General features: G+C 41.4%; 1 protein-coding gene across 2 annotated transcripts in view; it reads left to right on the plus strand.

Moving 5' to 3' along the window:
- Window positions 1-27,938, plus strand: part of CPNE4 (copine 4) — a 467,500-nt gene that overhangs the window by 311,549 nt on the left and 128,013 nt on the right. For both annotated transcript variants that reach the window (XM_012804939.1, XM_003781701.2), the window contains 2 exons: window positions 21,601-21,672; window positions 23,458-23,532. In XM_012804939.1, the coding sequence (XP_012660393.1) occupies window positions 21,601-21,672; window positions 23,458-23,532 (147 nt within the window). The remainder of the gene's footprint in view (window positions 1-21,600; window positions 21,673-23,457; window positions 23,533-27,938) is intronic.

Below are 27,938 nucleotides of genomic sequence, written 5' to 3' on the forward strand. Positions count from 1 at the left end.
CACTACTAGGCCTTCCTAACTCCACACCCCATCATTCTGCTTCTAGGAGACCTTTCTTCTGTCCTTTCCCTTCCTGCTGTACCCAAAACCATGCTTAGTGTTGACAGAAGTCTAAAAGAAGAAACATTCTGGGTCCTAGAGAGTGGATAATCTTACTAGAGAAGGCATGATCTACACTCCTCAAGTAGAGCAGTTCATGACAAATGTCCTGGGTTCTACACATGGGACAGTAGGCCTTTAAGGAAGGAATGACTTTCCTGCTGGGTAGAGTCAACGCACTGTGGGACCAAACTTTGAAAAACTATGGTCTTGGGATTGAAGAAGCAGCAGGAGGAAGGCCTTGCAAGTAAAAAGGCAACATAAATGAGTCGTGGTGGTCAGAACAAATGTGGCAGGGGTATGGGGCAGGAAGACACCAGTTTCACTGGTACTAATTTCCTGTGGAACCAATGAGGCTGAAACTTCAGATCTCTTCCCTCATTTATGCCCCTTCCAAGACTCTGTCTTCAGTTTTTATTTGTAGTTTTATAGTTTTTTCCCAAATAGGGATTCTAAAATACATAAGCCTCAACCCCCACAAAACCTGGATTCATCCCCTGTCAAGGTTGAGAGTCAGGTTTAGCAATTTGTGAGAAGGAGTCTGCCTGACAAAGAGATGGCAGGCACACTTGTCTGTATGCTTGTTTATACTTACCTGCTTCATTCCACTTATCACTAAAAGAAATTTCTCCCCTGTAAGCACCAAGTGACAAGACTGATAATGTCCTCAATCACCCTTTACTAGAAAATACAGTGATTGATTTCATAGCATTGCCCTGTTCTTTTAATGAAAGCCAAAAGCTGAAAGAGAACCTGGAATATTCTCCATTAATATATTCTCTCTAATGACTTCTGAGAAGAGTTGATGGCACATAATTCTAAAAGCTTGCCAGAAACAATGCCCAATAAGTAGATATTGAATAAATAAAAGAATGAATAAATTGTGGATTTGGGATGGAATCCTGTTTCTATTTAAAAATGATTAAAATGACATATTTTATAGATATAAGTATGCCACATCAAGATTTTCTCTCTTAAAATGGACATCCCTCTTATCTATAAATTTTATGCTTTGTCACAAGAAATAAATGTAAATCCTTGTAGGAGTCAGATGGATAAAAGACCTTTTTCATCCAAAGCTTCAATAATTATGTTTGTGTGATTGAGCTTCAAACTTGCATCTTTAGTCTTTCACAGGCTCATCTTTCCAAAACCAGCCAGGTCTCCCTCCATCCTCTCTACTCTGTGCCAAGCATTGTAATAAGGGCTGTCAATGCAAGGAGGCCAAGAATAGCATCCCTGACCTCAGGCATAGGTTGGGGATAGAGATGGAAAGCAAATATTAACACAAACAAGCAATTCAATGATAACTATGATAAGCCTTGCTAGCAGTACAGAGGAAGAGGGCAAACATTGAGAGAAGGGCTTCCGTGGGGGGAAATCAAAGAAAGCTCTCCAAGGGAAGTGAACTTTGCACTGAAACTTGGAGGGAAAGTGAGCGTGCATCAGGTGAGAAGGAAGAGGAAGCGCGTTCCAAGCAGATGGGATGCTATCCACAAAGCCTCTGGTTCAGGAAGGAGTTTGGCATATGGTGCAGCACATCTTCATTTGGTTTCCCCACAAGCCAACTCTGAGACAAAATGTCAAAGGAGGTGAAGAAGACGTGATAGTGGAATGGAGAAGTGAGACGTGATAAGGAAGGCGGTCTTTAGTAAGGGAGCATGGTTGTGCGGCTACCACTGTGGGCAACTGGAGCATAATTCTGCTGAGGACACTCTGGAAGCCAGTGTAGAACAAACATCACAGAGTTATCTCACCCTAGGGATGAGAGGACTGGGACATTTACACACCTGGAGTATGCATACCCTTATCCGTCATCAAGGGCCATTCCTAGGGTGGAACATTAATCCTCTAGCATTTCCAGCCTATTATGTAGGGAACAAAGCAGGTCCCAAAGATCAGAAAAATCTTGCAAGCAAAGAAATGTAGGTACTGGAGATCAGAAGTCAGTGATGTGCAGTCAGGTCCGAGGGCCTGGGGATGTGAACAAGGCACTGACAGCATCTGTTGATGGGCCTTTCCAGACCCCATCACCCACTCTTTTAACTGTCAGGCCCTGATCATTTTCAGATCATTTTCTACCATATGGTTGTGTAAAAAATAGCCCTATCCCTAGCTCAAGAGTGAATCCTGAATAAGCTTAGCCAATCACACAAATCCCATCCCCCTTTTGCCAGAGATTGGTTTAAGGGTGGGCATATGGTCAGTAAGATATGAGGATTTTTCTGGGAAAGATTTCCTAGTTTATAAAAAGAGACACACATGAGGGCACACTTCCTCTCTGTCTGTGGTTTCTGGAACTATAGCAGCTGGCTGAGAATGAGAGCAACCCCGGGGATTTGGGATGGGTTTGGGGCCAAAAGATGTGGCAGCCTGGTCCTGAATTACTATTACCAGAGCCTTATTATGAGAGAATAAAAATGCCCTATTGTTGAAGCCATTTGGGATAGGATTTTCCATTCCTTGAACTATAAAAATCATGACTGATACAGCACATATGAGGAAATAGAAAGAAGGCCTTGTTGGCTATAGTGGGTGAACAAAGAGAAAGTAGGGATTGCCTTGTCTTAATTTTCTTAATCTCTCAAAATAAGGAATAATATGCAGATGTGAGCACTAAGGGTGAGATTACAAACAGTTCCTTCTAAATATGTTTTAGGTATTCTTGAAAGAGCTAATCATTTCATTTGACCCTCTTGACAATTCTGGTAGCACGGGTGTCATCATCCATATTTTGTAGTTGAGAAAACAAAGAATCTCAAAGATTCAATGTCTCAACAGAGCCAAAATCAGAAGTCAGAGCTTTTGATCCTTAATCTAGAGTTTTCTTCTGCCAAGACATCGGGAAGGATAATTTGGGAAGACCACCTGTTCTAAAAACTCTTGTGAGGTCATGGCTTATATGCAGCAAATGTAGCAAATGAATAGCAAGTTACAGTTGTTTGGTGTAGCCCTGAGCCCTGTTTCATGTTTCCTAATCCTCACTGCTCCCCCTCTAAGTGAGGAGTTGACCTCTCTGACTATCTAACACCCTATCATACTGGTAGCCATGTGATTGAGGGGATAGGCCTTTCCCACACTTTTAGGAGGGGCAATAATTGGCTTAAGTCAATCAGAATATCTAGTCTTTATGGCCACAGTTATTGGTTCAGGGAAGGGCATAAAACTTTTTTTTAAAACATGCTAAGTTTCATTCATTCATTTATTCATTTTCTCAACAGATATTTAGCAAGTGCTCTGGATATGCCAAGTACTGTGCTAGGTGCTAGCAATACAAAGATGAAAAAGGCAAGAGGCCATGTCCTAGAGAAGCTTGTGGTTAGACACAGACCAATCAATAAATGATCAAAATGCATATTACTAGGCATCACAATAGAAATGTGTTCAGGAAGGGTGGGGAAAAGACTCACTTGTGCCTGGAGGGAATCAGGGACGTCTCACAAGAAAGATAACACCAGACCTGCATCTCAAAGGACAAGCAGGAATTTTCCATCAGAGAAAAGGAATAAGGACTGTCTTGACAAAATGACCAGCACACACACACACACACACACACGTACACACATAGCAGCAGCATAAGAGGAACAGCAGAGAAATCTTAAGTGACTTAACATGACTGGTTGGTCAAATGCGGGTGGGAAGAAGATGGCAGATGCTAGACAGAAACAGAAAAACTCAATCATGAGGGCTTTACGTGCTTTTCTTTAAACTTCAGAGAGTTTGGACTTGATTCACTGAGGCCTTGGGAACCAGGAGAGACACAGGATTAAATGTGTGTATTTAGGAAGATCATTTCACATTCCCATGAAGGATGGATAGCAGGGAAAACAAAAAAATAGTGCAATAACAGGAAAGAAATGAGGATAGCTGTGGATGTGGAAGCTGAAAAGAAAGGCCCAGAAGAAAGTCTGCCCAAGAGCAAAATCAATAAGCCATGAGATTAGGTGAGGGAGGTATTCTCTGCAGGTATCTGGCTTAAGTAACAGGAAGAGTGATTTGATTGTCTTTGAGGGGACTTAGTCCTTTTGGGGTGAGGGATAGATGTGATGCTGGCCTGGTAAGATCAGATGTCAGCAAAAATTTAGAGGAGATTGCCAGTTGGCAGCTGACCACGTGGATCTGGAGTAGACAACAGAATGTATAGATTTGGGAGCTGACTGTAGTTGATAATAGCTCATAACATAAAAGTGGATGGAATCTCTCAAAGAGATTATTCTATTTCTGAAGGAAATTCATTGAATATGCCATAGATGAACAAAGCATAAAAGACTTATAAAAAAACTGTGAGTATGCAAGATCTCTTTCTACTCTCTTTCATATAAAAAGTGTGAATTTTATTTTGTCTTGAAATCAAAACATTTGTTGAGTGTCTTCTTCACAGACAGTAACATACCAGACAAATCCATTTGTACCGAGAGCTCTGGGGAGGGTGGGCAGAACTCCTCCACCCTTCATAGTTTCGCAGGTTGTGACACTTTGGTGTGATGAAACTTTTGCTCTTTTCTCTAAATTCTTCTTCTCTGTAGTGATCAAGCCAGAAGAAAAACCACTGATATTTTCCTTCTCTATAACTCCAGTAGTAAAGAAGATTCCTTCTCCTTTATACGGAGAGGAGTGGCTAGTCGCAGGAGAGGCTGAGGAATGGCTAGTCCTGGGAAAGGCTTAGAAACCCAGGCAATGGCAGGGTTGGGTCTGAGACAGTGTTTTATAACACTCAAGTTTTTATGTCATGGAGCCTGATGGTCTGGGATCAAATCTCAGCTCAGCTGCTCTCAAGTCATTTGTCCAGAGGCAAATTCCTGCCGCCATTTAAGCCTCGGTTTCCTCATTTGCAGGATGGAAATAATAGTGCTGACCTAAAGAAGCATCAGGAGGATGGAGGGGGCTAATGCATTTCAGGTGCTCAGCGATGCCCCTGGCATGGGTGGAGCTCTTAGACTGTGGAAGCTGTGACCGACCAATGGGAGGAGACCCAGGGAAAGGGTGGGAAGAGTCAACACCCACAGGACCTGGCATTGTTTACAGAGTGAAGGGGGGATACAAAGGGTGAAAACATAAGGGAGCACCACAGCCTGTGTAATTAGTAAAACTGAATGTATATTGTCTCAAGGTTATCAAGGATTTTGTATAGTGAAAGGATTTGAAGTGTTGTGTGTGTGTGTGCACATGTGTATTTATTCTTCTCTTACTATTTTTAGGTATAAATAGTATTAAATCAGATCTCTGAAATAATTTGGGGAAGATTTTTCAATGCCTATATGGCCACAACTAAGGCCCCAAAGGGGAGATAAAGTGACTTCCCAAAAGCTATGCAGGAAGTTACACATTCAGAGCCTGTCTCCTGAAAGCTCCTAGGGTACTCAGCTGTCCATCTGAATTTGCCACGTTCTCACTCTGCCTTGTGAAACAGCAGGACACTTGGCCTTTAGAAAAGGAAAATAGCAGCCCTCAGCATGCTGGAAACTGGCATAGGCCATGAAGTTGAGTACAAGCACAGCGAGTGACTTTGCACTGAGCAAAAATGCCAAATAAAGCAAACGAAGGCGCAGGTCCTCGGAGGACTCAAGGCTGAATTGCATGTTCTTGGCAGATGGATGGGGGGGGCAAATCATGGGGACACAGGGTGCTCAGGAAGCTGTGTTCTCCTTCTGGGTGAGCTCGGAGACCTTTAGATTGCTGTTGCATGGCAGGAGGCGAGAAGCTAAGCCTCTTTTCTGCTGTACCCGACAGAGGGTATATAAGGAGAGATGTCATCGCTCACTACCTAGAACAGCAAGCTGACTTCATTTGCTCTTTCCCTGCTTATTAATTCACTCTTTCATTCTTCTGTTTCCCCACTTCTTCATCCACCAAAGACAATAGACAATGTATCACAAATAATAAAAATAATAAATACAGAGAGTAACTTTCCCCAAGGCACTTTTATTTACCGGTCACTGGGCTAGACAGTTGCTACATCTCACTTCATTTAATCAGCACAATACCTCTGGGAGGTAGGTGCTACGATTACGACCATTTTCCAGCTGAGGAAAATGAGACTGAGTAAAGCAAGGTAAGTTATCTAAGGTCACGCAGCTAGTAAGTGGTGCCGCTGGGACTTGAATGCAGATTTGTTTAGCTCCAAAGCCCTTTATGACATTTCCATGTACTCTAATAGCTTGTCATGAACTAGTATAAATAATAAAGTAGCATCTATCAAAGCAAAGCCAAGTTGGAATTCACCTTGCTAATTTTTTGATGTTTTATTTTGTTTCTTCTTAAGTTCATCTTACCCAGAGCTGATACAGGCAAACTAAGAATCCTCTTGCAAATATCCTTGGTCATCTTTCTCCGATTTGCATCCTAAATTATGTTTAAATATAATAGGGCTTCTTAGAAAGTGTCAGGGTGAGTGTCAATGTCCCCAAAGCAGAATTTTACAAGCCAGCTCCCAGCAGGTGCACCCTCTTGGACTTCCTTTCACACTCAAGCTTGTTGAACAACCCCCTTATCCAAATTCCATGGTTGCTTCTGGGTTTCTTCTCTATAGCTTAAAGGACAATTGCAACCATGTGAAGTCCCTTCTGTCATTCCTGGGTGGCTGTAGTTTAGTGTATTTCTTCCCCCATAGTTCAAAGGAACTCTGTTAAAACCAAGAACTTCTGGATTTCTGTCATCACAAGAATAAGAAGATCAGTGATGCCTTGAAGGAGTCCTAGGCTATGCAGGATGCCTCTGACCTTTATTCAGGAGAGATCTATAATGCATCATTCTCCCACAGAACAGCAGTTCTCAAACTTGAATGTATATTAGAATCACTTGGGGGGCTCATTAAAATACAAATTGTTGGGCCTTATTCCCAGAGTTTCTGATTCAGAAGATCTAGGAAGATATCTAGTAATTTGCATTCCTAAGTTCCCAGATGCTACTGATTCTGCTGGTCCAGAGATTGTCCTTTGATAACCCTACCCCTGTGTCATGTGTAGGGGGAATGCTAATGAGTCTTGGACACCATACCACTAGTTTTAATTATGAAAGGAACTATATTTCAGGCAATTATCTGAAGAAATTAAAGAGGGTAAAGAAAACATCTAGGGCGGCACCTGTGGCTCAAAGGAGTAGGGTGTCAGCCCCATAGACCGGAGGTGGTGGGTTCAAACCCAATGCTGGCTAAAAAAAAAGAAAGAAAGAAAAGAGAAAAGAAAAAATCTATAGAACAGAAAAAAGAATTGTTCATAAATTTACACTCCTACAAAGGACCATGTACACAGCCCGAAGATCTTGATTGCCAGAGTTTTTTCTCCCATCCATTAAATGTAGTTAAATGGACCTGTTATCCAGACTGTTGATCCTGAATCAGGTGAATGGTAGGGTTCTTTCAGCCACAGTAGCTCCTGAAAAGCTGAGCAGACCACAAGCTGCTGATAAAAAGGGATTTGGTCTAGGGTCAGGGTGGCTCTAATTGGTGCACACAGGTTGTATAAGGATGCTGATAGTAGTTTCCAAACTCAGTACCCACCGCAAAATTCCACAGGTTAGCTTTTTATTGTATAAAATCTAATATCCTCAAGGCATAAAATTGGTGGCCCAAGAAAGTCAGATGTACACATGAGAGCAGGCAACTCATTTTCCTTCTGCTTCTCACATGAAAAGATTGCCCTAACTTTGCAGAATTACAGCAAGTGGAAGCCGCATGAGTGAAGAATGACATCATGAGTGATCACTCCAACTCAGTTCCCATGGACTGGCTCAGAAATCCCGGGAAGTGGTACCGATCTTTACTGCTGACAAGCTGTTTTGCTTGTAGACAGGTGCGATTTAAGCAGGGTGGTTGTGGGTGAACAAGTTCCAACTTTTACACAGAGAATAAAATTAATTCTTGCCTTTTCTGTGCCTTCTTATCAGGCAAGTAATAGTAGATTCAGATCCTAGGGAAATTGCCATGCTTTCTCTGGAGTCCTCCTTGTATACCTTTAAATCTTTAGTGTCCTGGACAGGAGTCATGAGTCCTGTGTATTAGATCTGCCACCAACTCTCTCTGTGCCCGTTGGTAGTTTGGGTTTCCCACTCTGTGATGTAGTGACCTTGTCTATAGAAGGGAGGTTTGGGATTATTCACCTCTAAGTTATTTCCAGTTCTAATCATCAATTATTTTCATTCACCTCTTTTTTCCCTTTGTTTCTGAAATCCAGCGTCCCTTCCTGAATTCTCATCACTTTTCAGGATGCTCTGTGACCCCCACCCCTTCTCACTTATCTATGTCTTAGCATGAGGTATTTCCCACATGTTAAGTCATAGATGTCATCCAGTCACCGATGATATCATCCTACTTAGTTCACCCCAGAAAACAACTCCCTGGCTCTATTTAATTTCAAAGATAGTTTTAAAGCGATACGTTTAGTGGCAATTAAAGTGGGCTTGTGTTTACGCACCCTGTTCCATATACAGTCAGAGTCATATGCTACCTCTCCTAGCTCCATATTGGTGCAGAGGGGGAAGGTAAGAGATAGGGAATTATATAAAGATGTGCAAAGACTAACATACCAATGCTGAAAAACAGCTATAGGGGCTTGTCCTGGTCCTAACCCTTTAAGCCAGGCTAGTGCAGGGCACCCAGCCCACCCTACCAGTGTGCCCTAGACCTGCCCACCCATACAGGGAGGCATATATGCCACCTGGGTCTGAAGGCAGCTGCCAGGACCTTCACCACAGCTCCTGTTCAGTTGTTTCCAGCCAGCTTTCATTCCAACCCCGCTTCCACCCAGCTCTGAAGTGCTGGCTATAAATCTAAGCTGGATCCCTGTCTGCATGGTGTTTACACACGCCCTTCTCATCCTTCAGCCCTGCCATGCTCCTGAAAATGCCATCTCGCTGCACCTTCTCAGTTATCAGCATCCTGGGAACCTTTGATAAGGCTTTGATTCAGCCCCATAAACTGAATTACCAATGTGACTAATGGCTAATTTGCTGATGTCTAATAATCAAAAAGCCAATTCACCAAATGATATATTAGTCCCCAAACTAACTCTCTGCCAAATACCTTTTTTAATAAAAATAATATTTTGAAGTATTTATAAAGTTTTCTAAAATTATTTTAAAACTTACAAAGATTGCTGGATTTTTCTTTTGTTTAGGCTGCTTATAAGGTTACTGAATATCATACACTTTTCAGAATATCAAGCATAAGAAAGTTAAACTCTCCCAACAGGGGATTAAAAATATGGTTCTGTTAAAGTCTTCATTTCTTCATGGGCCACAGGCCTGGGAGGATATATATATATCTAAAAATTATATAAATATATATAAATAAATATATATATTATATATATATGAGACAGAATCTCACTTAGTTGCCCTCAGTAAAGTGTCATGGCATCATAGCTCACAGCAACCTCAAACTCTTGGGTTCAAGCGATCCTCTTGCCTCAGCCTCCTGAGTAGCAGGACTACAGGTGCCAGCCACAACACCTGGCTAGTTTTAGAGATGAGGTTTCTCTCTTGCTCAGTCTGGTCTTGAACCCATAAGCTCAGGCAATCTACCCACCTCAGCTTAGCAGAGTGCTAGGATTACAGGCATGAGCCACTGCATCCAGCCTAGGATATATTTTTAAATATTAACAGTGACGACACCTAGGTTGTGGGACACTTGTATTGTCATGTCTGTGTTTTCCCATATTTTCTAAGAGAAAATGCATCACAACTATAATCAGAAAAAAATATAATCCATGTTCGTACAAACATCATAATGAGGCCTTCCTGCCAACTTCAAAGACCTCAAGTGGGAGAATAAAACTCATAAGCATTGTAGAGATCCTTAAACTTTTGAAGAACTTTAAAACTGTAAAGAATTCTAATTTAAGGAATTTGTGAGATATCCTTTTGGGTGAGGTATTTTCTGAGCCTGAGCTTTCTGTTAGGTTTTTGAGACATCAATTTGCAGATGTTAATCTCCAGCCCTTTGTCCACAGGGAGGGGAGTTGGGCTGGCTAATCAGATTCTGATCTTTTGTGATATTATTTCTGATTACAGAAGAGGCCCTGGAGGGCTTGGAGCACCAACAACAAATAAGTTAAGGAAGCATCACTGGAACTGCAGAGAGGTTCTGAGATTCCCCCAAAGCCTAATCTCTAGTTCAAGCCTTATTTGGGAAGAAAATATTTTTAACTCTGAATTCATCTAATCAATCTTAGGGAGGAGAAAAACAATAACTGCTTGGTTTAGAAAATCATCCCCAGGAGTCTCGGTTTCAGATTCAAGGACAAAATGAGGCTGGGTATGAATTTATTAACTTTGTTTGGATGGAATGTGAGGCTTTGGGGCTGCTATGTGCACCAACACAGGTCAGCAAAGGTGCATATGCCTGAGCCCAAGCTCCAGGTGAGGCCCTGATCGAGCCCATCACTCACGGTTCTGCCTCACTCACTCTTAGCATCTGCCCACCAGGAGGCTCAGGTCAGTACACATCCCAAGCCAGCCATCAGAAACAAAGGAGCAGATACTCTCTTAACCTCTCCCTCCCCAGTGAGATTCAAGTAAGGAAAAATGGAATTATAGTAAACTTGCTGACAGGGACCCAATGGAATCAGAAAGGTTTAAATAGGGAAGAAAACAGCAGTGCTGAGTTTATCCAGGCCAGTGCATGCATCTCTGTATTACCCCCTGAAATTTCTGGGCTTAAGTGATTCTCTTGCCTCACTCTCCCAAGAAGATGGGACAACAGGCACCTACCACAACGTCTGGCTATTTTTAGAGACGAGGTCTGGCTCTGGCTCAGGCTGGTCTCCTACCGTGAGCTCAGGCAATCCACCCACCTTGGCCTCCCAAGTGCCGGGATTACAGGAGTAAGCCACCACGCCTGGCCATTTTCATAGCTAATGTTTTCTAAGAGCTGATCAAGTGCCAGGCATTCATGAGCTTGGTGCTATCAGCAGTATCATCACCATCATCACTGGGTCAAAAGTACATGCCTCCTAAGTGGCAGAGCAAAGATCCAGCTCCAGGCATTTCAGTTCAGTCAGGGTACTCACTACTCTTTTCTTTCCCCTAAGGTCTGTTTCCTCTGGGCTTTTGCTTTATATAATAAGAAAAAGATCGGGGGTGGCGCCTGTGGCTCACTGAGTAGGGTGCTGGCCCCATATATCAAGGGTGGTGGGTTCAAAGCTGACCTGGCCAAACTGTAACAAAAAATAGCTGAACGTTTTGGCAGGTGCCTGTGGTCCCAGCTACTTGGGAGGCTGAGGCAGGAGGATTGCCTGAGCCCAAGAGCTGGAGGTTGCTGTGAGCTGTGACACCATAGTACTCTACTGAAGGTGACAAAGTGAGACCCTGTCTCTAAAAAAAAAAGAAAGAAAGAAAGAAAAAGATCAGTATCCCTTTATGTATTTATTCCCCAGGTCTTCCTACTGCCTTCCTTCTAAGGGGTCAATTGAAGGGACAACATTGATTTTCAGGAGTTCTTGTTGTATCCCAGGTATTGTGTTATGCAAGGCCAGTATCAGCTCCACTTGATAGAATTAAGAATTAGGTTTGGAGAGCTCAACTAATTCACCAAAGGTCACAGTGACAGTAAATTGCAGAGCAACAATTCAAACCTAAGTCATTCTGATTTCACTACCTGCCTTCCCATTATATCCCATAGCCTACCAAATTGCATTCAATTCCTATAACCCTTTGCAAATTAGAAAAAGTGGAGTAGCAATTCTTCCTGAGTGCTGTCACTATAAAGCTGCTCAGAGAGGTCAAGGAAGAAGCATCCTTCCCCCCAAGTTGATAAGTTGATTCCTATAGCTAAAGCCTTTTCCTCACAGTTCAGACAGACCTCTGACATCAGTCTGCAATAGATGTGCCCTACCTCGGGGTGTTTATCTGAAATATTCCTGGAGAAAAGGTATAAGCAACTTATTATACATATTTAGGCCCCATCATTCCTTTGGCATAGATCTATTGCTTACAAATCAAATAAGGATAACAATAATGTGAACGTAACAGGTTTATTCATTCATTCATTCAATGGATAATGCATCTATGTAATACTAGCAATAACAATAAAAAGCTAATATAGTTACTTATTCAAATAAAACCTGTATGTATTCTTTCATTCATTTATTGGGCACTTACTATATGTTAGACATTCTTCTAGGAACTGGGGATTCAGCCAAGAACAAAGAGAGCACAGCCCTGTCTCATGGAACTTACCTGTACATATTATAAGAACAGATACTACTAATAAAAAGAAGATACAAATGCCATAAGGCATAGAGGGTGGTGGGAAGAGGGGGCTAATTTAGATAGGAATGTCAGGGAAGCCCTTCCTGAGAAGAGTCCAGAGTAAAGTGTGAAAGTATGGGCATGAGCTGTGCAAAGACTTTCAGAAAAGTGTCCCAAGCAGAGGGAAGAACAAATGTTTTTATATATGGCCAGACCCTACGGCAAAAACATTGAACCAACCATCTTATTCAATCCTCAGAAACTCCGTGAAGGGTAGGTGCTGTTATTTTCTCATTTTGCTGCTAAGTACTTAAACCTTTAGGTAACTCGCTTAGTTACCTACAGTTTGCAAGGGTGGGGGAAGCCATGAACTAAATCCAAGCCTTTTGACACAGAAACAATATCCCTACCTCAACTACTAAGCAATTCTGTGCCTCGGCCAGTCTGTAACCATCCCCTTGCCAGCAGTTTTAACTGAAGATTTAGAGCAGTGGTTCTCAACCTTCCTACTGCAGTAGCCCTTTAATATAGTTCCTATGGGTCGCGACCCACAGGTTGAGAACCACTGATTTAGAATATGGCTGTTCTCTGGGAAACACCGGCAAAGCCTGCATCATTCATGGGTCTACAGGAACAAGATGTTTCAATCCCTGGATCCCCAGGTTCACCAGATAGTGAACTAAACCACTGCTGGCGTCTTTTGCTTCCTTGATCCTCCCTCAGTTCTGTTAGAGGCTGCGGGGCCTGCATCCCAGCCCCTTCCTCCAGACATTCATCTTACTCCAGATGATATCAGCTTAAGTTAAGGAAGATTCTCTATCCTTCTATCACATTATCTTCAGGATATGGTTTTATTGTTCTGTATTTGAAGACAATATAGGCTCTTTGCAAAATCTATTCAGAAATATGAAGAAAAATAAAATTACCCTTCAGCCCACTGTTGAGAGATAACTACAAAAGATTTTATGTGAATATTCTTACATATTTTTTCTGTTCGCATAGACATACATTCTTTTTTTTCAGCACATTAGGTCACATACATGCTTTTTTGCTTGCTTACTTTTACAAATATATGTATGTATAGCAAACATCTTTCAGTGTTAATGCACATACTTCTACGTCATTTATTTTAAAGACCACATGATATTCCATGATACTGAAATTCAAGTAACATGTCCCTTACTGTGGACATTAAGGCTAGTTCCAATTTTCTAGAATAATACATACGACATTGTGATGAATGCCATATTATATTATATAGTATATCTTTATGTCCTTGTCAATATTTTTTAGAATTAATAACATTGGAATATTTAAGCACACATTTTAAGGTCCTTGATACAAACTGCCAAATATCCACATGGAAACACTAACAACTAACAGGCCCCTGTACAGTGCCCAAAGCTGCTTTTTCTCTTGCATCCTCAGTAATGCCTCCAACTTTTTTTTTTTTTTGCAGTTTTTGGCTGAGGCCAGGTTCGAACCCACCACCTCTGGTATATGGGGCCAGGGCCCTACTCCTTTGAGCCACAGGCTCTGCCCAATGCCTCCAACTTTTTATCTTGTTTATTTTGAAGCTTTGTCCCCATTAAACAAGAGGACAGCCTCTGCCTTGAATTAGACATGCCTCCCACTGCCAACATTTTTGCTAGCTTCAGCCTGAGCAGGGAGGACACAGAGGAGTGTGTGTCCTCCCTCACCCCTCTCCTGGTCTTAGAGTCTGGTCCCTACAGGGGATTGATTCAGGGGCTAAGGGTAGAATGGAGTGAAGAGTCTCAGCCTAGGAAACTATGTCACTCTCAGACCCTTTTCTTTCTTTCTTCAATATGGCATTCTCTATCAGCCTTTGCCTTTGGCTTTGCCATCTATGCATTGGAGATTCCCAGCTGAGGACCGTCCCCTGAGCCCAGACTCGTGTATTCAACATTCTCTAGATACTAACTCCACTTGTATGGCTTACAGACATCTCAAACTCAGCAGCCCCAAACTGAGCTCACTCTCTCCTCCCACCCTCTCGATGCCCCCACACCTGCTCCTTCCCATGCATCTGGCTCCCTGAATAGCACATCTGTCCTCCCAGATTCCAGAGCAAACCTGCAAGCTTTCCCTCACACTCTACCCCACAGCCCATTGATCAGTCATGAAACTCCATCAACTCAGTGTCTTAAATCTCTCCATTATCTGTCATTTGTCTCCCCTGCCACTGCCAGAACCCACTGCCAGTCCAAGCCAACATGTGACTATCTCTGTGTGGGGATTGACTGGATGGGGAAAAAAAGGAGGAGGAAAGTAGTATTTCCTAGCTGCTGGGATTTTGTTAATCCTCATTGTGTACATAATAAATCTGTGGAATAGAAAATATAATCACCATTTCACAGATAAGGAAATTGAAGCTCGAAGAAGTTAACCTGGCCCAGATCCCACACCAGGGCCAGCACTCAGAGCCTCATGTGTGATTTTCACCCTATGTTATATAGCAAGAGTGAAGTTGGGGGCTAGTGAAGGGGGGATTGCAGTGGTCTAAGTGAGCAGGACTTCCCTACACTCTGAAGACAAAGAGTAAGTGTGAATCACATTTCATATTTGGTAATGCAGTGATTTTCAACTGGGATGTCATGGTATACTGGTGTGCCATGAGAGGATCTTGGATGTGCCTCAAAATTTTTTAAAGATCATTAATTAAATTATTTTTGAAAGGCATTCATAGCACAATAAGTATATTCTTTTTTAACTCTTTTAAAATTTTTTGACCAACATATTTAAGGGTACTGCAGAAATTTAACTATAGGTTCAAGTGTGCCGTGAAATTACAAAAAAAGTTGAAAAACACTGTGGTGAAGTGCAGTCCAGGGCCTGAATCAAGCCCTGCCTTGGATATTTGTCAGGAGAGAAGAGCTGAGCAGTTAGGACCGTGGACTCTGGAACTGAGCTGTCTAGGTTCATATCCTAACCCCACTTTTTACTGGGTGTGGAACCTTGAGCAAGTAACCTACCCTTGTTGTAGTGAGCCAAAAAGATATGTCCACGTCCTGAGTCCTAAAGGCTGTCAATATGACCTTATTTGGAAAAAGAGTCTTTGCAGATCTAACTAAGTGAAGGCTCTCAAGAGGATATATATTAACCAAGGATGACAAATATCCTTACGAGAGACACACAGAGAAGAGGCACAGGCAGAGAGATGAGGGCCATGTGAAGAAGGGAAAGAGGCAACCACTAGCCAAAGAACCATAGCCGCCCCTGGGAGCTGGGAGAGACCAGAGGCAGAATCTCCCCAGAGCCTCTGCAGAGCCTGTGGCCCTGCTAACACCTGATCCCAGACTTTTGCCCGCCAGATCCATGACGGAGTAAATTCCTGTTGTTTTAAATCACAAAGTTTGTGGTCATTTGTTATGGCAGACATAGAAAAGTAGCAGAGTTTCTAAACTTGAGTGTTCTCAACCATAAGGGCATGTGATAGTAGCTCAGAGAGCTGTCAGGAGGATTTAATGAGTCAATACACATCAGGCACTTGAGAGCAGTAGCTGTCACATTATCACGGGTCTCAAAGCAGCATTTATTATGATCCTTTAATAGTTGTGTGACCTTAATTATCTTTGAGACTGTGGTCCTTTTATTTGTTAACTGGCAATTATAAAAAATACTAAGTCTAACTATAGTACCTCAAAGCTGGGGTTTGTGTCTTTCACTTAAAAATGGTCAAAGAATTCCCTCAATCCTCCTATGTCCTATGGTCTGCTAATATTTGGTCACCAGCCTCCCTGAATACCAGTCACAATGCATCAAAGGCATTGGGCAGATACCATGTGCCCTGACCTGACCAAAAGCTCTGGCCCTGGCATTGGGCAGTGTGGAGATACAGCCCTTTCTTCTTTCTCCAGACTGCCACATGGTATGGCTGGATGCAGGGTGAGGTGTGGGGAGAGGGTGAAGGTGACCTCTCACTAATAGCTGAGCTGGGTCATTTGTGATGGTGATGGGGACTTACTCAAGAGATGAGGCAAAGGTGAATAATTAAGACACAAACTGTCCATAAATCTCACTTTAAAACTTCCCTTCACTCCATCCCTTCCTAATGAAGTCAGAGAGAGGGCAAATGCCTGTAATTACTCTTGAAGTAATTAGAACCCTGCTGAATAGAGAGCTTAAACAGGAAGCCCAAACCGATAGATTACCTGTTGTGTCTGTTGTTCTGAACCATCCTCTGTAAGGTGGTCCTTTCGTAGGTCTCCAGGGGGAGCTGAGGCCTATACTGAATTTATATAAACTGCACGCACCCCTGCACAACACCCATCCTCCCTCAGAGTGGCTGAGAAAGCTTCAGCACTGTGCCTTCCCCTGCTCCTCCAACTTTTGTCCATTAATGAAAGTCCAAATCAGCAGATTAATTTAAAAGCCCTTCTTAAAATAAATCTTTAAAATCTGATCATGTTATACTAAAATTGTTTGTCTACGTGCCATTATCCCTTTCTAGCTCAGAGCTTCTCAACTTTAAGGGACCTTTAAAATACCTGCATTTAATTTCTCATTAAAATGCAGATTCTGATCCAGGAGGTCTGGGACGGAGGTTCTGGGTTTCTAACAAGCTCCCAGGCCTAACTTCTGCTGCTGTTGCAGGGGATGAGGTGGGGCAATGGCACTGTATGTGAGCAGCAAGGGAAAAGTCCTTCATGGTTCCACACTCCATTTTCCTCCTGCCCTGGCAATGATTGCAAATTTCTAATGTGAATCTTGAAAAATGAATAAAAATTATCAAGTGAAGGGAGAAAGGGAAGAGAGGGGGCAGGGAAGGGAAGGAGAGGAAAGAGAAGGCGGAAGAGGAAGAAGGAAGAGTTGGGGGGAGGCAGGGCGGGGGAGAGAATAAGCCTGCCTGTGGTCAGTGTCCCTTCGCCTTCCTATAAGGACACTAGTCTTATCAGATTAGGGCCCCACCCTTAGGCCTCATTTAACCTTAACTTTCTCCTTAAATGTTCTATCTCAGATACGGTCACATTGGGGGTAAAGGCTCTCACATATGAATTTAGGGGGGGACACAATTTGCTCCATAACACTATGTGACCTTAGACAAACTCTTTCATTTCTTCAAGCCTCAGTTCCCTCATCCCAGTGGCTTGGAGACAAGAGAGAGTTTGATCATTAAATGTCGTTTATGGGATAACTTGTGTGAAATGCTTTTCATATTCTCTGACACAGAGAGTCTTGCTTGTGTTCCCTCAGAAACAGTGGAGGGTACGTAGATTATTTGGGAAGTGAAGGAAACTGCAACAGAGCCCCAGAGAAGTCAGATGGTGAGAGAAAGCAGCCAATAAAATAAGGGGGCTTCATCTAACAATCACCATTGTAAGAACTGGAATTTCATCTCACTGGGAAATTCGCCTCCTGTGTAGAGTAAACACCTCAGATTCACCTCCACTCCTGGGGCAAGTCTGCTCCTAAAGGGTGTTAATCCTCCTCACTTCCACCTTGCCGTGTCTGTGGATGGTAAGTGCAGATACTAGAGAGAAGTTTCAGGCAAAAAATGCCCAATGTGGCTGCTGGAAGCCCTACCAACTCTGGAAGAATACCTGAGAGCAATTCTGGGGAGATTTCCTCTGTCTGCTATAAATGAGCAACCAGGAAACTCCAGCTGTCTGTCTGTAATGCTGGTCCTAGTAATTGCAGTAGTAGTTTGCAGAACACTAGAAATCCTCCTTGACAAAAGGGTTCCAGAGCCAGATACGTGTACAAAATGCTCATTTCATAGGACTCCAAGCCACAACTCTGCTGATGTCCTACAGTTGAGATGTTAAACTTTTTTTAAAATCTGTGGTTTCTAAACATCTATACACTTTTTCATACTTATCTTTTAAGGAATAAAAGTTTCATAATACATGCTTTGGAGAGTCTTAATTCAGGCTAAGAGAGATTTGACTGTAAAAGTATGATAACAATTCTTTTTTTTTTCTTTGAGATACAGTTCCACTGTTACCCTAAGTAGAGTGTCATGGTGTCATAGCTTGCAGAAACCTCAAACTCCTGAGTTCAAGCAATTCTCCTACCTCAGCCTCCCGAGTAGCTAGAACAACAGGTACCCACCACAACATCCAGCTAGTTTTTTAGTAGAGACGGCGTCTTGCTCTTGCTCAGGTTGGTCTTGAACTCCTGAGCTCAAGCAGTCCACCCACTTCAGCCTCCCAGAATGCTAGGATTACAGGCATAAGCCTAGAACCTGGCCCTATAAAGACACTTTTAATCTATTTCTGCTTTCCACTATAGTCTAGGAACACTGCCTGGAACATAGAAAATGTTCAATAAATATTTGTTATTGTAACCATCTTAATTAAGAAAACATTCCAAATATATTTTTAGTAACAGCAGTTTCATGAAAAATGACTATCTGCTTCCGAAAATGACTGTTTGGTAAGACTTTGGAAGAAATTTCAGCTGAATATACATTTATTGAAATACTGGACACAAAGATTTTCCTTCACCTAGCTTTGTTCTCATTTATTTAAATGAAACACTTTCCTAAAAATGAGGACCCATATTATTAGAAGCTGTTGTCCACTTCACCAAGGAAGAACGTCTCCCCAGATCATTATTACTCCCCAGATCAGATTATTTCAACTACTATTTCCTCCTACACTTTCCCTTTTGTTGAATACTAAGGCTTGCAGCTGTGATCCCACCGTAGGGTATAAAGAATCAAATCAGAGGACTTCCCCTTTAGCCTTGATGTCGGGCAGGCTTGCCATTTGCTGGCCTCAAATGTCAGCTGTGGCCCAGGTGAGTCCCTGTCACTCTTTCTCATCCTCTGACAAGACCTAAGGCATTTTTTAACCTGGTGCAGTTGCTACAGCTGGGACAAAGTGGGCACGATATGTAGGATTTGCAACAAACAGGCTTTTCTCTATAGATCACCACTCCAGCTGGACTTCCCTGCTATTTTGCTCAACTGTCCTAAGAATGGCAACGTCAAAGGCAACTCAATGCTTGTCCACATTGTTACAATGAAAGCTTTGAAACCCGAATTACTCATTCTTTGTAGCCAAGGTGGATGCCTGAAGGCTGTAACAAGTTTGTTTTGTTGCCTGCTTTATTAGCCACTTGTATATCCAAATGGCCATTTCTTAAGCAGGGATATTTCCTGAGGAATTGTGTGTCTTCCTAATAATTGCTAAAAAGCAGGCGCTGGCACACAGCAGTATTCTCTTCCTGCCTTGCAAATGGAAATGTTCAAATTTCGAGAAAAGTTAAGGAGAGAGTGCTGTAGCCATCTAGGTGCTAGTGATAAGTCCCCCTTGTTATTCTTGAATAAAGTTCATGTGGGTCTTGTATGATACAGTCTGTAAAGACAGTTGCCCAATACCTAGTAATGTGACTCATGGGTTACTGAGAGGGTTTGGGGGTCACTTGAACCCATGGGAATAGGTGACCAAGGTGAATGAAACACAGTGACAATGGGCAGAAGGGTTGAAACCAGATTTGTTTGAGAAATGGGGTACTTTGCCTTTCCTTAGTCAGATGTTGACCTGACTACTGCTAATGGGTGACTGTGTTTTGCCATTTATTTGTATTTCTCCCCCACTTTCCTCGCTGAAAGACCCCACAGAGAAGCTGTAAGGTGCATAGGGTCAGACGTTGCATCTGATTTTGCTTACCGCTCTATTCTTAGTGCATAGTACCACGTCTGCCATAGAGAGGGGACTAAATGAATATTTTTATATTTAATGGAGCATCTGCTACATAGTATGTACTTTTTAGGTGGGAGTTTCTATTGCTATCATCATTGTCATCATCATCTTCACCAGGTGATTCTTTATAAAAATATTCTCCTTCAGATTACAGCAGAGCAAACATCAGGATCCTTAAATCCACTTGCCCTAGGGAAGTTCTCTGGACATTTTGTACATGACATTAGCCTGCTCTTGGTATTTTCCTAACCGTTAACACAGAGACAAAAGTATGAGGATGTTAAAGGATGAGCTTGTTTCCCTGCCTTTCACACTGATTTCCTTCCCTATCTGTGAATAATATATGTACAATAGTGTTACTTATTGCTGTATAAAATATTACCCCAAGACGTGACAACTTATAAAGCAAACATTTATTGTCTCACTGTTTCTGTGTATTAGGAAGCAGGGTATAGCTTTTCTGGGTTCACTGGACCAAAGTCTCTCACAAGGCTACAGTCAAGGCCCAGTTATCTCAAGGATCAACTTAGGATCCTTAGCTTAGACACATGGCTGCTGGCTGGACACTTCAATTCCTTGCTGCATGGGTCTCCCTGTAGGGTTACTCACAACCTGGTAACTTACCTCCTCCAGAGCAAAATCTGAGAGAGAGAGAGAGAGAGAATGAGAGGAAGGACAAATGGTGAGCAAGGTGGAAGTCACAGTCATTTTATGACCTAATCTCAGAACTAATATCCAATCACTATTCATTAGAAACAAGTCCATCCCACACTCAAGGGGAGGGGATTATACATGACCATGAATACTTGGAAGCCGCATCATTGGGAACTATCTGAAATAGAAACAGTCTACAACAATAGCTGATGTTCTGCCTAAGCATGAACACAGCTTTTAACTGGACTTTTTTTGCCTTTTGTCCTTTGGAAATCATGAGTTACATAACCACCAAGGCTTCAATGTCTTGCCAAACCTCCCCTTCAAGAAAGGAAGAAAGAGGGGAGACAGGAAACTGGGCAGGTTCTGCCAAGAATAGCTTTCACTACACTGATGATTTTGATGATGATTGTAGTTGTCATTGCATGTGTGCACTGACGCTGAATCACGAAGAGGACCCCAATTACTCCTATTGGATCGTCTCAGCATCAGCTTCCTGGTGACTGACTTTATAGCTTCCTAATTAATATATTAAAATTAGAGCTATAGAGGTATAGACACAGGAGCTGCATACTTAGACCTTGGGTTCCTTTCCCTCCCTGCACTCCATCCTACACTTTGCATCAAGGCTTAACGCCATTTTGGGATCATTCTGAAGCCTTATCTACTTTATCTTAACATACATAGTCAGCATTGTGCATCTAATTTTGATATAAATCTTTCAGTAACAATTAAGCCACCTCCTATTGACTGAATTATCTGGTACTTCCTCACTTCATAACTTTCTTATATTATACACCATAAAAGGAAAGAAAGAAGGGGCTAAGAAAGAAGGGAGAAGCCCAAGGACAAGCCCTGGAATATAAACGGACATAAGTATTGTCATAATTTCAAGTAGAGCTATGAGTACAGAGTTTTGAAAAGAAATTAAACCAAAAATGGAGCTTTAGATACATAACTAGTATCTTCACCTTTGTTTCCTTTCATGCAGATTGTTTCCCAGAGAAAGCTGTCTAAATCCTTGCTGAAACATGGGAACACAGCCGGGAAATCCTCCATCACGGTAGGTAAACCCGCTCCAAGTAGCCGGCTGCCCAGGTGTGGGGCTGGGCTGGGCTGGCTGCTCCAAATCTCTCACTTGGGAGGCAGACCCTCTGGCTATGGAGAGTTGATGCCGTAATTGCTGCACTATCTTAGTCACTTCTTTTTCCTTCCTTCCTTCACTTCCCTGACAAAACAATTTGATCCTTCTACCCCTAGGAAAAATGGGGAAGAAAAAGAATTTGCCAGTGAGGTTATGCATTTCTAATGAGCACTTTTGCAATTGCAAGATAGGTTTCAGTGGAAGAGAACGATGGAGGAATAGTGAGAATACGGAATTATCTGGGTTTTCAAACCATCAGAGCCACCTAGCCTGTCTCTCATTTATTTTGAGAATTAAAACTTTGTTTTAGGGCAGCTGCCTGTGGCTCAGTGGGTAGGGCGCCGGCCCCATATACTGAGGATGGTGGATTCAAACCCGGCCCTGACCAAACAGCAACAAAAAAAATAGCCAGGCATTGTGGCGAGTGCCTGTAGTCCCAGCTACTCAGGAGGCTAAGGCAAGACAATCACCTAAGCCCAGGAGCTGGAGGTTGCTTTGAGCTGTGATGCCACAGCACTCTACTGAGGGGGTGATAAAGTGAGATTATCTCTACAAAAAAACCAAAACAAAACAAAACTTTGTTCTTATAGCATTCAGCCCAAGCTTGATTTGTTCCCAAAAGACCACAGAGCCTAACATTTAATACTCCTCTTTAATATAATGGTTTGGAGCTATGCTGTCTGGTTTAGTAGCCTTTGGCCACAGGTAACTATTTAAACTTAAATACAACTATTTAAAAGTAAAGTAAATGTTCAGTTCCTTAGTTACACTGGCCACATGTTATGTGTTCAATAGTTACATGTGGCTAGTGGCTATGGACAGTGAAAATTATGGAACATTTCTATCATTGGAGAATGTTCTATTGGGTAATGCTAAAAATATATATTTTTAAAACAAAGCTTAAATTTTTAAATAGAACTCACGGTATTTGAAATTTTGACAACTTTTGTTAGAGCCCTTAAGAAAGGTAAAAGTGTTCCAACCATTTGGCTATATGGACAAAGGCAGAAAACTAGAGGAGGGGGAGATAGAAAAAGATACTAGAACAAATTAAAATGTGAGGGAGGCAAATCGCCAGAAGGCAAAGCTCCAGAGTTCCTTTGAACATTCCTTCTTAGCCTTCTGTCTTGGGTGTGATCTCTCCTCCCCATCTCTGTCTTTCTTCTTATCTCTCTCTCTCTCTGTCATCCCCCAAAGCCCAGATATGTTATTTTGAAAAATAGGAATTAGAATATTTCTTTGACAACCATACGATCATTGGTCTGGAAGAGATGTGGAAACCAGTTTATTCCCCCATTCCTTGTTGGTATGACTCAAAATAGTTGAATATTACCATTCTTCCTCCTTTGTAACTTCCCAAAGGGAAGAAATATTATGTGTGGAAGTACCATCCAGGGCCACATGGCCTTTGAAGAAAGAAGCTCTTTGTAACTGCTGCTCCCTCTACCGCCTCCGTCATGGATTCCATCTTTCATGTTCTCATGCTCAGCATGAATGAAATATGACTATCTACTTTTGTTTCTTCCTGGGATTTTCCTTAAACACTTGGAAATCTGTTCCTTGTTCGCTAAGGTTATGGCAAAACTCCTTGCCCAACATTTATCTTTGTCGAGTGTTGGATCAAACATGAACTAAATGTGCTTATGGGTTCCTGGGCTAAGGAGTCTACTCTCTACTAAAGCTGAGGTGTGCTTTTTCCTTTAGGTGATTGCTGAAGAATTATCTGGAAATGATGACTACGTTGAGCTTGCATTCAATGCACGAAAATTGGATGACAAGGTAAAGTGTTTGGCATTAACCTTACTGAAAGAAGTAATAAGACTAGCACACACAGTTTAATACACTTTCCCCCTGCAGCTGTTTTTTTCCTTTCAACCCACATTATTAAACAGATCAAAAATTTCAGAGAGGTCTGCAAAGTAAGGCTTCCCCCAAATTGAGAAGCAGCTAATAAGAAGGAGAAGGGACTATAATTAAAACAGAACAATTTCAATATACCAAAACTTCGTTTCCAAATGCCACAGGTCATATGTACACTGGTAAATATGATTTAAACCCTTTGCTAGACACATTCCAAGGAAGAAAAAAAGATGTGAAAGGGAAGAAAATTGACATTTATTAAGCACATATCTTTGCCAGTACAGAGTTAAGTGCTCCTTGTGACAGGTATAATTAACACTGTTTTGCAGATGAGGAAAAAGATTCATAGATGAGTAACTTGTCTAAGATCACTTCTTATGTTAATCCAGATTGTCTAAGAAACAAACACCAAGATAGGATTAAATGTGTGAGAATTGTTTTAGGAGAAATGCCTTTTTGGGGAACACAGCAAGGAAGTCTGGGAAAGTCAATGGGTCATGACAGCATCTGACTCTAACCTGAACAGAGGGAGGAAAGGGTAAGCCAAGTATCCGGAAATGCCATGTGGTCTAAAGAAAGTTCAACAAGGCCATCGGGGAGTCCTTAAGCCAAAGTCAGCTATCAGAGAGTCCAAGGGGAAGCCTGGCCCCAGTGCAAATGCAGGAATGGATGTCAGAGCAGAGCAGCCAGAACCCTGGTCAATTATAGTACCTCTAGATAGAAGTCTGCATGTTTTCATGGCAATGTACCGGCTAATAAGTAAAGATTTAATCCCATGTCATCCCGATTTCCATCTATACTCCTTTTTTTTATACCTTCTACCCAATCACTGGCCATGTTAGTTATATATACACAAAAAAGGTTTTGTAATCTCTGCACCTTAGAAGAGGTGGAGGGAGGGTTATCCTCTCGTACTCACCACATGATATCTATAATTTCCTTCCAGCTATATCCTTAAGTAAAAACATATATATATATATACATATATATATTACATCAATACATGTATTTACATAGGATTCCATTTTCCAAAATAAAACTAGAGAATTTGGGATTTTTTTTTTTTTTATGTATTCCACTTTTTCCAACAATGACTTAGAGGGATTAGGCCTAAAATGGTAAAACAACATCTCAGGAATTATTTAAAGTCTTAAACAACAGCTTACATCTTGACATATTCTAATCATTTGTCACCTAGAAAAAGTACTCAGCCCATTTATGTACTCACTCTTTTATTTGTTCATTTATTTAGTCATTCATCATTCATTTACCAAATCTTTGTTGGGTGCTTGTTAGACATGAGGTGCTGAGAAAAAGACATACCACAACCTGGAATTCATCCTCTAACTAAAACATGCATGTAAAAGATGAATGATATAAAAACACCAAAGCCATGATAGGATGCAATAAGTGACATACAATCGAAATGTCCTGGAGAGGGCAATTTATTTTGCCAGGAAACATCAGAACAGACTTTATCATTATAAACTAAATACATGTAGTTATTTTAATGTGCTGAGGACATTGTGTGAAGCCTTCACCAATTGCTACCTTTTGACGTTAGCAGGAGTCAGGCATTGAGAAGTGCGGTGGGCATTATTATCAGTTGGAAGAGAGCTTTTCACTTCACCTCCTCACAAGAGTTGGGTTCCTTCTCCTCCACCATCTTCCCAAGTTTCAGAGGAATTCATAAAACTGCCTTGAAGTATTTTCCCTAGTGCCATTATAAGCCACTGGGTAGGCATATAGCAGTTTTGAGCTACTCTCTTAATGTCTAATGATAGTTTCCCTACCCTTAGTCTCTTAAGTACCTCTAATTTGTCCTCCAACCAACTTATATTACAGTTCAAGGAGACTTCAGGGTATGTTAGTGGCAGGTTGGCTCTTAGGTGTTTGAACAGTTTCCCTTTAGTCAAATAAACACTTGCTCACAGAACCAAAAAGTCCCCTGCAGCACTTAATATGGTTAATGGTCTCAGGCAGAAAGAAGAAAGTTGTAGCATCGAGGAGTAAAACTGCACCACAAAGATCACCTCCCATGCATGACCTCTCAGGAAACAAAGGCTCATCTAGATCGAGGATTGACCCAAAGATTCAATAGTACCGCTCTCGTTTTCTATTGCTTCATAGCAAGCCACCTCAAAACCTAATGACTTAAATTAACAACTATTTCATTATATCTAATGATTTCAAGGGCCAGAAATTCAGTCAGGGCTCACCTGGGCAATTCTTCTGCTCTTTATGATATTAGTGGAAGTTACTCAGTGGTACTCAGCTAGTGGATATGGTTGTCTGGAGAGTTCAAGCTGGCTTTACTCACGTGCCTGGCTCCTGAGATTGCTGAGTGCCTGGACTCAGCTGGAACATGCAACCAGAATGCCTACATGGTGGTCCTAGGTCAGTCATGCTTCCTATGGGGTGCCTGGCTTCTCCCAGAGAGAAAATCCTAAGAGGACCAGGCTAAATATTCATGGTCCTTTCTGACCTGGCCTTGGAAATCATGCATTATTACTTCTGCTACATTCTGTTGGATACAAGTGATTTTTAAGCCATCCCAGACTTTAGGACTTTAGGAGAGAAGAGCTAGACTCCATCCCTTGATAGGGGAGTGTTACGTTTTAGAAAAGGAGTTCTAAAAGTTGTATTTTAGAAAAGGATTTAGATCATAAACTCAGGTGGTCATCTTTTAAAAATGCAATCTGCCATAATATTTTTGTGATGGAACAAGAATAAGACAGTACAATTATTTGCATTAACAGTCTCTCTCTCTGTATATATATGTGGGTGTGTGTGTATATATACACATATCTTTTTTTTTTTTTTGAGACAAAGTCTTACTCTGTCACCCTTGGAAGAGTGCTATGGCATTATAGCTCACAAAAACCTCAATCTCTTGGACTCAAGCAATCCTCATGCCTCAGCCTCCCCAATAGCTGGGATTATAGGCTCCTACAACAACACCTGACTATTTTTTTCTGTTTTTAGTAGAAATGGGCATCTTACTCTTGTCCAGGCTGGTCTGGAACTTCTGGGCTCAAGCAATCACTTTCCTTGGCCTCCCAGAATACTAGGATTACAGGTGTGAGCCACTGCACCCAACCTATCTATCTTATTATTTGTACTATCTAACTATAAAAATAGCTCCAAAAGATTCTTAAGGAGGACCTCTTTCTAGCTTTTAGCATTAAATAAGTTTATAGCTACCTATATGTTATCAGTTAAACTTATATCAATTAAACATATCATATATATTAATTGAAAAAATATATCACAACTAAAAGTCACTATGAGATAAATAAAGCTCTCAATTTTTTGTTGTATTAATGAGTATCATTAAAGTGACTGGATTCTATATATATTTAAAAATTACACTATGAATATATAGGAAAAATATTCTATATCCAATTCAGACAATGGCAGAATCTGAATCCCTTGCAGTAAGCTTTGGTAGTCCCCAGGAATCTAAATAACTCAAGTAGAAAGCCACTGGTCTAACCTAACTGCCCACTTTTACAGATGAGGAAACTGAGGTTCAGAGATATGAAATGACTTACCTAAAGCACATAGGCACACACTCACAAAAAATCAGTGCCAAACAGGGACTCAATTAAGTTTCCTGACTTAAATCTAACTCTTCTTTTAGGCAGAGAATGAATGAATAGACATTGGATTGGTCTCAGAATGTGGAAGACTTGGTAATGTTCCCATGTATTTCAGGGATGTAGAAAGCCAGGAAGCAGGGAGGTCAGGATATGCTCTAGGGCAGTGGTCCCCCAAGTGTGGTTCAAGGTCTCATGACCTTTTCAGGTCCTGAGGTTAAAACTATTTTCTTAATAGTATGAAACATTACTTTTTTTTTCACACTCATTCTCTCACATGCATACAGTGGAGTTTTCCAGAGGCTACATGATGCCTAATATCACAGCAGATTGAATACAGAGCAGATATGAGAATTCTGCTCCCTTTTATTAAGCCAGCCATTAAACTAATTTGTTTAATTATAAAGTAATATCATTCTTCACACTATTTTTTAAGTTTGGAAAATATAATTATTTTTCATTAAAAAGCTATTTTGTTATGATGTACTGGGTTTATTTTTATAATTTTTTTTAAAATAGTGTAACAAATGCATATTTTTAAAATTATCAGTTTTATAATGTGGCCAATATTAGTACATAATAACCCACATAAACAAGAACTCTAATTTTTAAGAAAGTGAAGGTTAAGACCAAGAGTTTGAGAACTGCTCCTTTAGGGTATATCAAGGAACACTAATACTTTTGCAAACCCCAGTGACAGAGAAATGCTTCATTCCTTTTGACAGA

The sequence above is a fragment of the Otolemur garnettii genome, unplaced genomic scaffold (genome assembly GCF_000181295.1).
Source record: "Otolemur garnettii isolate 467f Iridium unplaced genomic scaffold, OtoGar3 scaffold00002, whole genome shotgun sequence".
Taxonomy (NCBI): domain Eukaryota; kingdom Metazoa; phylum Chordata; class Mammalia; order Primates; family Galagidae; genus Otolemur; species Otolemur garnettii.